General features: G+C 39.4%; 1 protein-coding gene across 6 annotated transcripts in view; it reads right to left on the bottom strand.

The window, feature by feature from the left end:
- The window catches only part of tpd52 (tumor protein D52), a 28,184-nt gene that overhangs the window by 8,130 nt on the left and 2,964 nt on the right, over nucleotides 1-17,090 (bottom strand). The window contains exon 1 of one of the 6 annotated variants that reach the window (XM_079830035.1): nucleotides 6,728-7,391. The exons of 3 other annotated variants lie outside the window; for them this stretch is intronic. In XM_079830035.1, the coding sequence (XP_079686161.1) occupies nucleotides 6,728-6,863 (136 nt within the window). In that variant the 5' untranslated portion in view covers nucleotides 6,864-7,391. Of the gene's footprint in view, nucleotides 1-6,727; nucleotides 7,392-17,090 lie in introns of those variants that run through there. 2 more of the 6 variants (XM_079830034.1, XM_079830036.1) reach the window with 2 other exon arrangements.

Genomic DNA, 17,090 nt, shown 5'->3' on the forward strand with positions numbered 1-17,090 from the left:
GCAGGACGAGCTGTAACTGTTGTGTGCGCGTGATGCGCCGCGTTCGTGCTTTCAGAGCTGCAAATCTGACAATATAATTTTAACATCAATGTAAACAGACAAAAAATGTAATGCCAATATTTAAATACCAAAAACTCTTTGCTTGACTTGGTAATATATAGTTGTATCAACCTAAAACTTCACATCAAGAACATCCAGGTAAACAAAGACACCTGAACTAGGGGTGGACGATTATTTTTGTTATTAAAAATTAGAACTAAAAACAGTAGTCTTCACATGAATTACATATATACTGATACATAATAAAGCTACAAAGGTTATTCAGCCAAGAGCACGGAGTGATTTTCTCTTTTTCTTTTGTTGTTTGACAGACAGCGGCAGGTTTACTGTATTAGGCTGAGACCTAATGCACGGATCCTATTGACACGCATTTGGTTTCTTTCCCCAACTGATATCGTTCACTTAAAGCATAACCGACTGTGTTTACATGAATACTCATCAAGACAGCCATTTTGACATAACTGTGTGTGTGTGTGTGTGTGTGTGTGTGTGTGTGTGTGTGTGTGTGTGTGTGTGTGTGTGTGTGTGTGTGTGTGTGTGTGTGTGTGTGTGTGTGTGTGTGTGTGTGTGTGTGTGTGTGTGTGTGTGTGTATGAATTTGACAGTTCGAGTGTGTAACAAGACACGAAAAAAAGAATGGCTTGTGCGCACGTTTTGGGGTGTGTGTCAGACAGCGCGAGACTGCAAGGAGTTGTTTTTCACAAGTTATTGTGTTTAATAACTATTTTTAATGTCAAGAAAGTCACATAAGTAACAGTCGTGTGTCCAGTCTATTCTCTGCTATATGCATCAACCTAAAACGTACAATTTTCACAATGTTGAAGTAGCCTATTAAAATCATTCAGATATTAAGTGCCGTTGCGATATGCATATTGTGATATGTACATTTGCAATATTTCGATAATTTCGATATATTGTGCAGCCCTAATCTGAATTAAACACAAACACATCTCTCGTGTTTCCTCACGCTCCAGCAGTTACTCCTCCATGTGCTGCATAGGTTTTCGATGGTTTAGGTTATTTAAGAAATGTAATTTCGCCAAAGAAGGTTTTTTTTTTAAAGCAACCTACTTCAGTGTAGCTTATATGCTTTGATAGCATTGCGCTTAACACTGAGAATGTGAATAATTGTAATGTGACGATTGGGTGTGGAGATCTAAATCACGATGGTTTGTTTTTAAGAAGCTGATTCGGTGATGTTAGAGCTGATCCGCCCATCTCTAGTATGCCCATCTCTACTCTTGTTCTTGTTCCAAGTATTTTTTTGCTTCTTACAAAAGCCACAAAGCCTTCAGAAGACAGTAAAGGCTTATGTCATGCCTGAGCTGAAGCTGAAACTTGAAAGTTAATTTGCACAACATAAATGCAATGTTTAGGCATTATATTACTATTATTTTGATTTATAGGTTGTAGGTTTAATAGTAAATAAAATAGTTGATAGTAGTTTTAAATGCATTTTGTATTTATATATTTGCATTTTGAATATAATATGGCAATTGAATGCACTAAATTGGTTTAGTTTTCAGTTATTAATGTATGCAATTTCAGCAATAAAATGTAACATTTTTCTAAAAAGGAAACAAATTAGTTGTTCACTTTAAGATACCCATCTTATTTTCTCTTGTATATTTAGTATTGCTCTTTAATAAAGAAAAAGTACTTATTTTCCGATTACTCGATTAATCAATGGAACAATTGGTAGAATACTCAATTACTAAAATATTCGATAGCTACAGCCCTAGTTAAAATTACGATAAAACATCATATTATATTTATTATTTTTTTCATTTATATTTTTAAATTAATATAGTTACACTGTGAGTGGCAATCACCTTTGTATTTTGGTATTCTGAAGCAGAAATTGACTCAAACAATTAGTTCCGGAAAGGAAAAAAAAAACATTATATAATATATACAAAACAAATATGCATTTTAGCACCAAGTAAGTTTTAGTTCACTTAAAGTTGAACTGTCTGAGTCCTGTTAGCTCAGTGGTGAGTGGTAAAAAAGATCCTAGTTCTGATTTAGAGATTGTGTTGAGTCAGACAAAAGACCAGGAGGCGAAAGAAAAACAAAGGAAGATGAGGAGGGCAGAGAGAAGTCATGTGCCAAAGAACTTTAAAACTTTATAAGGTGCTTGTCACATGATGGACACCCACCCAAGGCCTTACGCATGTCTGGAAGATGTACTTTGATGCCTCCACTGACAGGCCATGCAATGGAAATACTAAATAAATAATTAAACTCCTGGATGACACCCTTCAGTGGGCTGATAACTAGGAAGAAAGGACAAAATTTCAACACTGTCAATCAAACTGACGAGAATATGACAGCCCTGAATGAATAGATCTGCACTGCACTGTACTGTATAGTACACTGTAATGTTATCAGCTGATGTTTTGATTTAGTCAAATCAGTGGTTTTGTGCTTCCCATGATTATTGGATTAACAAAATTACCTGATAAAACCATTCACTTTGTTAAACACCGATGCCAGAGCTTGGACAGAATCAGCCTTTTCTATGTTAAAAGTAAAAAAATAAATACAATTATAATAATTAAAAGTAAAATTTAAAATCAAAGCTCATGTCGATTTGATGGACCTAATTTTATGCCTACCTTCAATAAAGGTCAAATCTGAGATTCAGGTCTCAGCTTACAGCTGGGAGGTTTAACAAATGTTTTGAGGAAGAAACTCACTGCAATAAAGTTGCATCACTTGAGGAAGGTGTGTAACTCATTGTTTGGTACTCAACTTGTTTGGTATTTCTGGAAAAACTGGTAGGCTGGCCTTTCATTTTAACTCGCCACAAAGGTAATTAGGAACAGAAGTGAGGAGCTTGTCTGACAACAAATGTTTTAAAAATCTATATAAATTCTCTCTCTCTCTCGATCTTAAGTGATATATATACCGATCAGGCATAACATTATGACCGGTGAAGTGAATAACACTGATTATCTCTTCATCACAGCCCCTGTTAGTGGGTGGGATACATTAGGCAGAAAGTGAACATTTTGTCCTCAAAGTTGATGTGTTAGAAGCAGGAAAAAATGAAAAAACCGTAAGGATCTGAGCGAGATTGACAAGGACCAAATTGTGATGGCTAGAGGACTGGGTCAGAGCATCTCCAAAACTGCAGCTCTTTTGCGGTGTTCCCGGTCTGCAGTGGTCAGTATTATATCAAAAGTGGTCCAAGGAAGGAACAGTGGTGAACCGGCAACAGGATCATGGGCGGCCAAGGCTCATTGATGCACGTGGGGAGCGTAGGCTGGCCCATGCGGTCCGATCAAACAGGCGAGCTACTGTAGCTCAAATTGCTCAAGAAGTTAATGCTGGTTCTGATAGAAAGGTGTCAGAATACACAGTGCATCACAGTTTGTTGCGTATGGGGCTGCATAGCCGCAGACCAGTCAGGGTGCCCATACTGACCCCTGTCCAAAAACCCCTGGCCGAAGGCACCAACAGTGGGCATGAGCATCAGAACTGGACAACGGAGCAATAGAAGAAGTTGGCCTGGTCTAATGAATCATGTTTTCTTTTACATCACGTGGATGGCCGGGTGAGTGTGCACCCATGGCACGAGGATGCACTATGGGAAGAAGGCAACCTGGCGGAGGCAGTGTGATGCTTTGGGCAATGTTCTGCTAGGAAACCTTGGGTCCTGCCATCCATATGGATGTTACTTTGACATGTACCACCTACCTAAGCATTGTTGCAGACCATGTACACCCTTTCATGGAAACGATATTCCCTGGTGGCTGTGGCCTCTTTCAGCAGATAATGTGCCCTGCCACAAAGCAAAAATGGTTCAGGAATGGTTTGAGGAGCACAACAACAAGTTTGAGATGTTGACTTGGCCTCCAAATTCCCCCGATCTCAATCCAATCGAGCATCTGTGGGATCCGATCAAGTCCGATCCATGGAGGCCCCACCTCGCAACTTACAGGACTTAAAAGATCTGCTGCTAACATCTTGGTGCCAAATACCATAGCACACCTTCAGGCGTCTAGTGGAGTCCGTGCCATGACGGGTCAGGGCTGTTTTGGCAGCAAAAGGGTGACCAACATGTTGGGTTATGCCTAATCTGTGTATATAGGTGTGTTTGGCATGTTTCACGTCTCTTCACAAGACTTTTGCAACTTGATGGGAGTAGGAAAGCATACTCAACCATACTTTGATAATGCAATTAATATAATACAATTATTAATAAAAAAGGTTATTGGAAAGCACTGAACAAAGATTATATGAACTGGTTACATTCTTACTAACATGAACAGGATGAATACAATACATATCATACAAGTTTTGGCCAAGTGGGAGTGAGAATGTTTCAAAATTAGTAGCAGTAATTAGCAGTTTGAATAAATTAAAGTGTTTTCCCACCTTCTATGTTCACTTCAATGTCTATTTGATACCCAGTTATCTCTCAAAACAAACTTCTTTTGAAACTACATCTGCTGACTGTTATAGTTACACACTAGCGCACTGACACTGGTGTCACGTTCATTCATCATGGGAAAGTGTCATGTCATCCAAGTTCAATGGTCGATTTGAAACAGTTGAGTGGTTTACAGGAGGACTCACATGACATCACTTGCATAGTAATTATGACTTGAGAGGGATGAGCACTTCCTGAAAGATTTTATTGTAAAAGCACAGTTCATCTACAGAGTTGTTTTGCAGTATAAAACAGGTTCAATGCAAACAACATTTGTGGCTCATTCCTCCAACGGAATTCTTTGCAAAACACACACACACACACACTGTTTTTTATACAAGATCATATCATTCAAGTTAACTTTCTCAATCTTTTTTTCTTGAAGTTCTTTTATCGCTTGTTAGAAATAATTTTTGGAAAGTCATGTGGCATTAGCTTAAAAACTGGCTCATTACCTTGATGTGGTGGGAAAAAAAAGATAATAAATAAATAAAATGACATTAAAAAGATGAGCTGTAATGAAAGCGTTTCAGATTTGTTCAGACATCCCAGATTTCATCACCACCTTTACTGTCACAATTTGTTCAACATCTGTCCTCTAGTTGAATCGATTTCTCCACACATGGATTTCCAGAATAACAAGATTACGAACGGCTGCCATCTCACGAATCACCATATAAAATAAATATTTCCAACCCTGATGTGCCATGATGGTTCACAGATGGCTTGATCAATGACCTCTCTGTATAATGAGATTGAGGGCCCTGTGTAAACACACTTGTAATTTGTTAACCAAGTTCACTGCTCTTCCATTTAGTGATTAACATCTTAACTGCATTATAGTAACACTGCTGGCCACGGAACAATTTATAGATACAGTTTTACTGTACCGAATGGTTAAGCGTTTGTCATTTGAGTATGTGTTAGTTCCGACGAGTCCTGTCGTCCTGTTAATTCAATAAATGTTTAAAGGGCCCTGCACTGCGGTTCTGTTTCTTTAAAGGGCCATATCAAGCATAAGGCTATTTTAATTTTTAATAAAAGGGTTTGATGAAATATGATAACATACAGGCACAGTAGTAACATCTGTTATCAGTCCATACTAGAGAATTTTATTTTATTCCTTAAAGGAAGATTATTGTATATTTAATTGTGCATGCTATTTTCCTCTATTTTTAGATTTAGATTACATTTGCCGGCATTGAACAATCACTTAATTTGATTGTTAAATACACTAATAACTAAAAACTGTTAAATGTAATCTTTAACAAATCTCATCATGAATATCTATAGTTCACACTGTACATTATAATGTTGTGATGCATTAAAATTAATTTAAAAACATTTATTTTAGTTTTTAGTGCTGGAATTAATTTATTTTTATTGCCCATTTATCTGCCATAATATGATGAAAATACAGATTTTAAATATCTGTGCATTACTAGAAAACATTCTGTATTTTCAGAACTCAAAACCTCAGTACAAAAAGAACATTTATTGAAACTAACCTGCAAAATCGAATTTGCACATGAATGTCCACATTTACACATCAGTGATGCCTATTAAGTGATCAGAAACTTGGCCCACCCAGTCTCGGTGAGGTAATAAGGAGAAAGCAAGATAGATACCATTCATCTTAAGCACCAGAAAAACTGACTATTATGTGTAGGAACCAAATTCTGTGCTGTTCTTGGATTTGTGTAGCACCTACAGCTCTGCATATCCTCCTACAGGACCCCAATGATAGAAAGGAGGAACTGGTTTAATTTTTAATAAGGTCCCTGATTGATTCAGTCTGATATTTCCACATCTTAAGGGGATGTGGGCGGCATTTCAAAATACAAATATCAAACATACACAGAAAAATGAATTCTAACAGCCAAAGAGATGGAAAATGGCATGGAAAACTAAAATATGACAAATTACAACCATCATAAGTGGTATAATAAAAAATGGCTATTAGAGATGGCACATTTCCTCAGACTGCACTAATCTGGTGTTTGGGGAGTTATTCTGCAAATTGACGGCCCACCTGAACAACATCTGCTTCTGACGGCTGAGCTTCTCCAAAACATCAGTAATTGGCAGGAAGAGGGCTCTCCCGTACTTTTCATAACATTCTTTGTCTTCGTCTTCCTACCACTGCTTGTCTCTCACTATTACACTGACAAACACCAGTCCACACCTAAACACACACAGACATCCACTCAGCACCTGAACAAACAGTTACCTCTGAGCGATGGTACGGGTGAGCCAGGGGGAGTGAAACTCTCTTTGGGTGACAGGTAGAGGTAGCTGGTGTTCACTCCCTGCTCAAAGTTGAACGGAGACTTGTACTCCTCGACAGGTTCCTCCATGCTGCCCATGAACAGGAAGCTCCCTGGACACTAAGTGATTACATGTGACTGAGCGTGTTAGGATCACTGTGCCGATTGTCCCCTGTGCTAGCTATGGTTGCGAGTTTAAGTGTGTGTTGCGGATCCTGCAGCGCTAGCTCACATGATGTCCAGCCCAAAACGACGACGGCGGCACGTTAATAAGTTACCTCTCCAGAGCGACCTATTTCCATCCCAAGCCGACACTCCCAGCTGTAATCTCAACGGTCCTTATAGGGATTGTTGACAATCCTGTAAAAGTGCCAGATTCTCAAGGTCTGAAAAAAGCAATCGCCATCGTCTTTAGCTGCTCCTGTGCTCAGCTGTCTCATGCTCAGCCCCCTCCATCTATCTTATCATCCATGGGAAATGAAGATCCATTTGTCCCCTGGTCACATGGCACTGGGGCAAGCCCACGAAAGGAAGCTGTAATCTGTGGTGGCCCAGATTACAGTGCTAATCCATTACAAAAGGCCTCCGCATCGCTTCAGATACACACTGCACAAACCATTACAGACTGAAATGGATTCAGCCAAGCGCAAGACATTCAGAAGTGCTGATCCATAAAGGCCAACACACACTCGTGGGTCTTCAGCACCATTATACTGCAAACATATACCACCCGTGCTGCATTATATTGTGGAATGCAGATTTCATAGGTTTTATTAAACTGGGGAAGATCATGATTTTTTGAATATATTGAATATAACAGCCTTTTTTTATATATTTTTTAATAATCACATAGTGGTCAGTTTTGTTGCCAGAGCCACAAAAATATTGATGGCCATCTGATATTTATTTTAAATAAATCGGTCATGAAGCAGTAATTGCGACCAACTTTTTTTCCTTATTTTGACATATCAGAGTGAAATGGCTTCTCGAACAAGAAAAGATGTAGGGTGGAACTTGATTTTGTCCAACAGGAATTGATAGGATTCTTGGATCATTGTCGTTTGCTAATTGCTGCGGTCTCATGTGAGTGACAGACTGTTGGAGAGGATAGATTATTGTCCCGTACTTGCACTGGTGCACACATCATCAGAGATGTCATTGCGAGGGGGAAGGGAAATTAATGTTTTTGATTAAAGATTGCAATGGCACAAAAAAAAATAAAAATAAAAAAAGATATATAATCATGTAATCGTCAAATAAATTAAGTTAAAATAATCACGGCAAAATTCCATTAAAAAAAAATAATTGTCCATTTTAATTTCATGGCGAGTAAATTTTTTTTTACTTTAAATATTTTACTATAAAAAATATTATTATTATTAATAATAATTATTTCACTATAATATATATATATATCTGATTGGATGACGCCTGCGTTGGCGCTTGAAAAGTTGAGAAATCTTCAACTTTTGCCGCTTGCAACGCGAGTGAAGCGCCGCGACGGAACCCACAATTCAGTTCGGCAACACATGACGTCACCCATTCAAAGTAAACGAGAAGCGTTGACCCGACGCCCCGTGTGAATGCGGCCAATCAGATCACCCTATGCAAATATCCTAGAGCAGACGCTAGCCAATCGCGTTCGTTTAAAACACCGGTGAATGAAGAGTGAATGAAGAGTAAAGAACGATCTAAAATGGAGGAAAAGCTAATAATTGCGGTGGATAATCACCCGGTCCTTTACTACCAATCATTATTTACATACCGGGACACAAACTGGAGAGACCAGGCCTGGAAGGAGGTGGCAGAGACGGTTGGAGAATCTGGAATATATCATGCTTGTATTCCGTCCGTGCTCTGTTTATCATTGAATGACAGCAGCATATCATATCATGTGTGGTTCAAATAGGCGCTATCCCCCAGCCAAATGAGGAATCAAATATTAAAGTGATCAGTTTTCATACACAAAATAGTCTCACAGACTAGCTGTCAAAAAAGGTGCTTTTTTTGTGTTGTGTTGTGGTCCAAGCGGCAAGTAATGTGATTAGCTGTTGTCACTATGACGGTCGCGTCAGCACCAAGCTTCAGCAACGCCCTCCATCAAGCGTTGACGCCGAAGCCCCGTATGAATGCGGCGTCACTGATCACGAGCGTCTATGATCACGACGCACCAGATGTCGGTGGGACGGGAGGATGACGGCCTGGGCGGGGGATAGTCGGTTCTGCAGCGGATAGGTGTCGGTGATGATCCTCAGCTCTCCATCAAGGTTGCTGTTCACAAAATTAATTCACCTCTTCATCGTTTTTGTTTTGTAAGCTGTTATGTAAGTTGTTGACTATAGTAACTAACAGTACTAACAGTAACTCGAGATCGAACTGATGCGTATGTGCTCTAGTTATGATCGTGTTAGTGGAGGAGCCAGGCTTGGTGGCTCCAGTGCGTCATCGAGCCACCGTTTTAGCCCCGCCCAGAAAATCCTGAACACAGCAACGGTGAAAAACTGTTTAACGGTCTAACTTCTGAATTCAGTACTTCATAGTTCAGAGTCTTTGTAATGTGTTTCAGCAATACATTTCTAACATTTATAATGTGTTTAGAAACAAATCTCAGAATTGCCTTTACAGGGACTTTAAGTACAAATATACCGCTTTGCTTGCTAAACGTATAGTTTAGCAAGCAAATTTGCAGCCCGTATCGGTCATCGGCTAAGGCTGATGAAAAAAAAAATCGGTATCGGCACTAAAAAATCCATATCGGTCGATCCCTAGTTTCTTTCACTGGAATAACAACCCCACACCAAACTTCACACTTGGCACAATGCAGTCAGGCAAATACGTTCTCCTGGCAACCACCAAACCCAGACTAGTCTATCAGATTGCCAGATAGAGAAGAATGATTTGTTGAGACTCCAGAGAACACGTCTCCACTGCTGTAGGGTCCAGTGGCGGCGTGCTTTACACCACTGCATCCGATGTAAGTCTTCAATGCAGCTGCTCGGCCATGGAAACCCATTCCATGAAGCTCTCTATGCACTGTTTTTGAGCTAATCTGAAGGCCACATGGAGTTTGGAGGTCTATTGACTCTGCAGAAAGTTGGCGACTTCTGTGCACTGTGCACCTCAGCATGCTCTGACCCCGCTCTGTGATTTTAAGTGGCCTACCACTACGTGGCTGAGTTGCTGTTTTTCCCAATTGCTTCCACTTTGTAATAATACAACAGTTGACCGTGGAATATTTAGTAATGAGGAAATTTCACGAATGGATTAATTGCACAGGTGTCAATTTATCACGGTACCACGCTTGAATTCACTGAGCTCCTGAGAGTGACCCATTCTTTCACAAATGTTTGTAGAAGCATCTGCATGTCTAGGTGCTTGATTTTATACACCTTTGGCCATGGAAGTGATTGGAACACCTGAATTCAATGATTTGGAGGGGTGTACCAATACTTTTGGCTAATATATATATATATATATATATATATATATATATATATAAAATGTTTATTATTGTCGTAAATATTGTAATAAGTAAATATTTATTGCATTGCCAGAATTTCACTATCAGCACATGCCTACAAAGAGTGTAAACACTTTCTACATGGCTCTGTTTGTTTAAACAGCTTGATGTAGCAACACCTCCTCCTCAACCAATAATGCCACTCTGGGACGGGACTATATCTAATGCCGATTTTGCTACTGAAGTTTAAATCAGAGATGCATGCTATTAAATCAACTCTGACAAAATCACAATACATAATAGTCAAATAAAAAGCATGCTCAAATCGTCGCAATATTCATAAAATTGCCTGGAATTCCATTTGGTACCCCTAGCAGTGCGGAAACACAAACACAACACTGTTCGTTCCCAGTCCAGTTTTCATTTCCCTTGGTTTTAAAATATGCACATGCTATGTATGACACACCCTCTACACAGCATTGTCCCTGAGGAGCTGGAATTACACATAACTGCCAGACTACAGTCTTACGTGGGACGTGTCTGCTCTCTCTAGTAGAGATCAGCCAAAATAGTCAAAGACAAAAAAATCAGGTTATAATGAGAGTCACAGCAACTCTATTCAGCTATATTCATATGGGCGTACGAGAGCTAAGTCGAGATGTCTGTGCGTGTCAATTAACACCATAACTAAATTCACCTCACACGTCTAGGACGACAGAACCTTGACGCCTCCGCACCTCTGTGTGCAGGTTAGTACCCGGATATTTGCCTTTCACTAAAGTCCTTATTGGCTTCCATCCAGACTAAATTGCACAACAAAAGCCTGCAGATGTTCAAATAGAGACATGAATGCAATCCGCAACCATCGGCGAAATGTAATTTATGTTCCTTTGCATGGCAAATCATTTTCACACAAAACTAATACAATGAATTTTCATTAACACTTCAGCACATGTTGACAAGTTGAGACAAAGCCTTTTTTCATGTGCTTTACAGGGGCTTGGTGCATTGTGGGAGACTTTCAGATCATGTGACAAGCCCCCACAGTTAGAAGGGCCTGTCTATGACAAAATAAAACGGAAACAGAACAGAGAAATTCAATGAAGGAAGATGCTTGACTTCCCTTTTTTTTTTTTTTTACGGACGTATTGTTTAAAAGAGGAAATAAGCAATAATCACACTTTTTTTTTTATGACTAAACACTGTTAAACAACACAAATACATGGTAACTTCCACCTCTGGCCCAGTAACATTCCCATAACCCCACATGGAGTGGCTGTGATCTTCACAATGCCAATAATAGGATGGGTATGGATGGAATCACATGACCTCATATAGAGTTGGACAAGCCTTTTAATGGGCTCGTGCCTCGTCAACATCAGGAACCCTTCAGAACTGGATCTCGTATGACTTGCATTTAAACTTAGAGAGCTCGAAAACATAAACACCCCAGTAAAGAAACAAAGAGCACATTTGAAGCACCTAATAAACCACAGCTTCTAATCAATTACTGGGTTATTCCAAGCGCATTGCGTCCCGTGATTGGGGCAAACGAGAATCATGGGACAGTGCGACTCTAGCAGCCTGGACAGACATAGGAGAATAATAGGCGGGAAATGGAGAAGGTTCAGCAGCTTATAGGGTGGAAAAGGGTTACTTTATTTCTTCAAAGGGTGTAAGAATTGGCAAAAGCATGACTAATTGGAAAATGGACGAGATTTTAGCCAAACACGTTACTGACATGGTATGTGAGGGGCATTTTGTGAGGGGTATTATTTTCTACCGAGTCCGACGCTACTGAAATTACACAATCTTAAGGTTGGCTGTTCAAAATTGTCTGCGTGTTCACATGAGTGAAAGAGGATCAGTTCAGAGAGTTGGAGGGTCACAGGGAGGCCTCAAGTTTCTCCCCTCAGTGCAATGTTAGTCCACACCTTTATTAGGCCAAAACTCTCAGTCATATGAAAAATACAATAAATAAGACAAATGACACATTTGAAATAAGGTGAAAACGGTTATTCAGTTTTATGCCATGAAAAAAGATCCTGCTGATTTAATGATCTAAACCATATTTTGGAAACGGTGAGAAAGCGGTTCTACTGCTACAATCACACTATGAGTGAAATGTGATCAAAGGAACCTGTGAGACATTCACACAGGCAGATGCTTCAGGAAGATCTTGCAAAATCAGATTACAGTCTATCAGTGAAATAAATGTGTGTTATTGCACTAAAGAATTGAATGATTAGTGAGTTTTTTTGTAATATTACAACCACAACAACACATTTTACTATTAATGTAAATATCACATTGGTTTGGCGGTCTTAAAGGAGAAAGAGCCAATATTCAGGCCCACAGACACTAAATCTAGATTATGTCATGATTTACTCACCCTCGTGTGGTTCCAAATCTCTATGACTGACTTTCTTACGTGAAATACAAAAGGAGGATGTTCTTTCTGTTGTTCTTCATACAGTAAAAGTCACTAGGGGCTGTTAAGATTCAAAAAGGCACAATTTAGGCCAAGTATCATACACTTACAATAAACATATTTAAAGGGATATTTGACCTGAAAATGAAAACTGTCATCATTTACTCACCCTGTATGCATTTTTTATTCTTCTGCTGAACATAAAAGAATGAAAAAAGGTTTGTAACCAAACAGTTGATGGACCCCATTGACTTCCATAGTATTTTTTCCCATACTATGGAAGACAATGGTTTGGTTACCCATATTCTTCAAAATATCTTATTTTGTTTTCAGCAGAAGAAATGTATAAATGATGACAGAATTTTCATTTTTAGGTCAACTATTCCTTTAATGACAGCTTTGCATAAGGAATAAATCAAAAACTTTCATTACTTTTGCTTAAGTTTTTTGTGTGTGTGTGTTTTTTTTTTTTTAAGTCATGTAGTGTATTCCTTCCTTCAATGCTGAGAACATTTTCATTGGAACTTTTTGTGTGAACTAGTTCTTTAATGGAAAGCTGAATTTTCAGCATCATTACTCCGCTCTTTAGTGTCACATGATACTTCAGAAACCATTCTAATATGCCAATTTGGTGCTCAAGAAACATTTCTTATTATCAATGTTGAAAACATTCAAGATGTTCATGTAATACGTGGCACATTGCAGAGCAGCGCAAGACAAACATTTGTGGCTAAAAAGTATATAATTTTGTATATTTTTTTGAAAATGACCAATCGTTTCGCTAGATAAGACCCTTATTCCTCGGCTGGGATCTTGTCGAGCCCTTTGAAGCTGCATTGGAACTGCAATTTGGAGCTTCAACCTGTTGTACCCCATTGAAGTCCACTATATGGAGATCATTCCTGGAATGTTTTTCCTCAAAACATTAATTTATTTTCGACTGAAGAAAGAAAGACATGAACATCTTGGATGATGTGGGGGTGAGTAAATTATCAGGACATTTTTATTCTGAAGTGAACTACTCCTATAATACCTGTGAAACATTTCTGGGATTCTTTGATTAGGTCCAAAGAGTTAGCCTGGTCTTACCAGACTCTCGTACATTTCATTTGTACATAGAGTCTGGCCAGTCTCCATTGACAAGCGTTTACTTCCTTGAAGGCGCGTACTCTGTTGAAGTTTAAAACTATTGGATCTGCCAAGAGTCACTCTGGATCTGCCATAACCAATCGCTAACGTTTGGTCGTGACGTATGTCACGCGCCGTTCGCCTTTGATTCACACCACCTCAGTGTCAGTGATAAAAAACTTGTGCATTCGGATTGTGATTTATTCACTGTGGAGAGGAGAGTTTTGTGATCCGACACGCTGCTCTCATGGTGCATATCTCGTGCAATCATAACATGATTGTATGCTGTAGGGATGAAACGGTATGGAAATTTAACATCACGATTATAGTGACCCAAATTATCACGGTTATCAATATTATCACGGTTTTGTTCAAACGAAATGAAAGTGTTCAAAAAGAGCAGATGCACACACTTAAAACATTTCAACAAGTTTTATATTTGAAATTCAACAAACAACAAATAACTAAAGCAGCTCTAAGCACTTTTTTAAGCTTGATTCTGTGGGATTTCCTTCCTTAATGGCCGTCATCAATAGCAACGCATAACACATAAATAATAATAATTTGTCGTAAATATAATCTCTAATATTATCACTGTAAATATATTCCCAAGCAATATTCTCATCAGTGTTCTATCAGACACATTTAAATCTAGCATATTTTGTGTTAGAGCCCAAACAGTATCCTAGTGAAATAATGCATATCCATATTTCCATATGATTTGACAGTTTATTTTATTAAATATCAAAATGTGTGCATCATACCTGACACCTAGATGAACACTTTACAGTCTTTTTATGACTGTCATTCTCTTCAAATGCTAGTGAAGTTTGAAACGTGTATAACGTTACCAATGTTGTATGTAACTTTACAGACGGTCCCTAAATTCGCCTGCGTTATGCCAGTCATATCAGATGCGCTGTGGTTCTGCTGTTTTTATTAAACCATTTTCGCTGCTGAAATAGAACAAAAACAGTCATCCACTGTATGATGAGTGAATCTCCTGCGTACATCGCACGTTTAAATCGGCTCTGAGTGTAGATTAGATTACAGCAAGAGAGAGAGCGGTGCGCGCTCTGAACAAAACTCCGCTAATCTGAACGCCTCTGATTATGAGATATTGCATTCATAAACTCAATAGAAGCACGTGTAAGTGCTTATAATGCCCAACGCGATTATAACAGATGGCTTTTGAGAAGACTATTATAAGTTCAACAGCCAGAGTGACTAGTGTGCAGCCGAAATAACGTTACACTCGCAAATGGCGGTTGTTAATGTCAAACCCTGATTATTATCCCTTAAATGTCACCCTAGTCTTGTCTGAATTTGTTCGTTCGCTTCACGTTATTATTTCCCAGACGTAGGTTTGGTATTGAGGTCAAAGTCCACTTGCCTTGCGTTCGTAGTTTTGAAGTGTTTTCCCTATTACAGCGACTGTCTTCTGGCATGTTTGCAGACAGGGTGACCATCTTAGATTAAGTTTCCCTCAGGACTTTTGTAAAAGCCAAAATATGACCACGCCTCAGATTTGGTCCTTTTAGAGGCTGAACAATCTCCAGGCGCTGTCACTGCCTTCTGCCATTTCTTCTCATTCAGAAACAGCGGTGCGCCTACGTCAGACAGACTGCCGCTGACTGGACAAGATTTACCGCGAGTTTTCACAACCGTGATAATCACACGCGGTTTTAATGATAATAAAATTTTATACGATATTACTAACCGTCACTAAATTTTATCGTGGTTTATCGTGAAACCGGTAATCGTTTCATCCCTAGTATGCTGTAAATAAAATGTCATGTGCTTGGTATAAGAATAAATGCTGCCGTAAATAACAGCCCAATTCAAATGTTTACGTGCTTCTTTTATTTTTTGAGCGGTGATTAAATATTTTGCTCTTGTAAACACTTGCCAGCATTTAAAGAAATACAAGTATAGAAATGCAAATTACAGCTCACGCAACCGCACGGTCCTCTGCAGGGGTCTAACAAGGATATAAACAGTGAATTTTGAAGTGATATATTCTTGAAAACTCAGAGATGTGGATTCAGAGAGCAAAAGCAGTCAAAAGCAGTCGGTAATTCAGCCTGGGTTTTTTTCGCGGGTGGTGGGAGACGGACGGCTTCAGCCAACTCCTTCACCACTAACGGAGCGAGCTGAAAAAGACATTTCCCGGACCATAACATCATGGCCACCAACAAAACTCAGCAGTGATTGTTCTGGCTCTGTGTAACGGAGTTTGTTTGTTCAGGGAAGAAAGACGCGGGAACCGGCGAACGTTTAACAACATTTAATCAAATAATAAAACACAAAATGAAAGTAAAAGGCGGCAGCCCCTCACGGACAACTGCAGCGCACATGCATCACAAAACGTAAACAAAACACAACTTAAAATCCAGGCCTGGTCCTCTCTCGTCCTTCACCGGTGTCGCTCGTCCTTATATGCCTCCGTGCTCCCTCATGAGAGGACTCGAGACCGGTGTGTCTAATTCTCTAATCACGCACACCGATCTCGCTCACTCGTCCACCTGCTTTAACTTCTGGACATTCGTCAGCGGTGCCACACACTCGCATCTCTCACCGCCGCCATTACTGAACTACAACTCAAACTAGCGCATGACACCAACGTCATCGCTCTAAGCCACTCCCTCTGTTCGCTGATTGGACCGGTAAAAAATTGTTCGGGAGAAAACCTAAGCATCTACCACAGTCCCAGACGTAGTACTGAAGGAAAATGAAAATTGAGCGGAAGTATGTAGGAGGGCGGAGCCAGGCTACCAAAGAGTAGCATTTACATACATTTTTTTGTAGCAATGTAAAAGTCTCTACTGTTACTTTTGATTTAAGGTGTACTATGTAACTTTTCCGTCCGCTAGAGGTCGCCTATTCAAAACAAAAGACGTAGTTTGACGATCTTGGAATCTTGGGACATGTGGGGCCGGCGCCAATCCCGCTTTTCCTGTCATGAGTATGAGGTAACGCAGCTATGTTTATCATATTAGATACATTTGAGCGTGTTGAAAATGATGTTATGACGTTACTCTGTGCATTCGCTCGGCGGCTGCTATGACACTTGTTGCACACTGCAGTGAGAGTAAAGCATTTCTACAAAATAAAACCGGAAACCGAGGGTAACGCAGATATGACGCCATCGACAGGCGACTACCTCACACGTCCCAGTTCCTTGGTTAAAATAATTTTCTCATGATTTACATATAGTTGGTAACATTTGGGATATTGTAAGTACTCGACTGAACAAAATATATAACACTGGCCTTGTAGTTTTAGGATATTTTACTGAAAAAAAATT

Source organism: Gobio gobio (genome assembly GCF_949357685.1).
Source record: "Gobio gobio genome assembly, chromosome: 11".
Classification (NCBI taxonomy): domain Eukaryota; kingdom Metazoa; phylum Chordata; class Actinopteri; order Cypriniformes; family Gobionidae; genus Gobio; species Gobio gobio.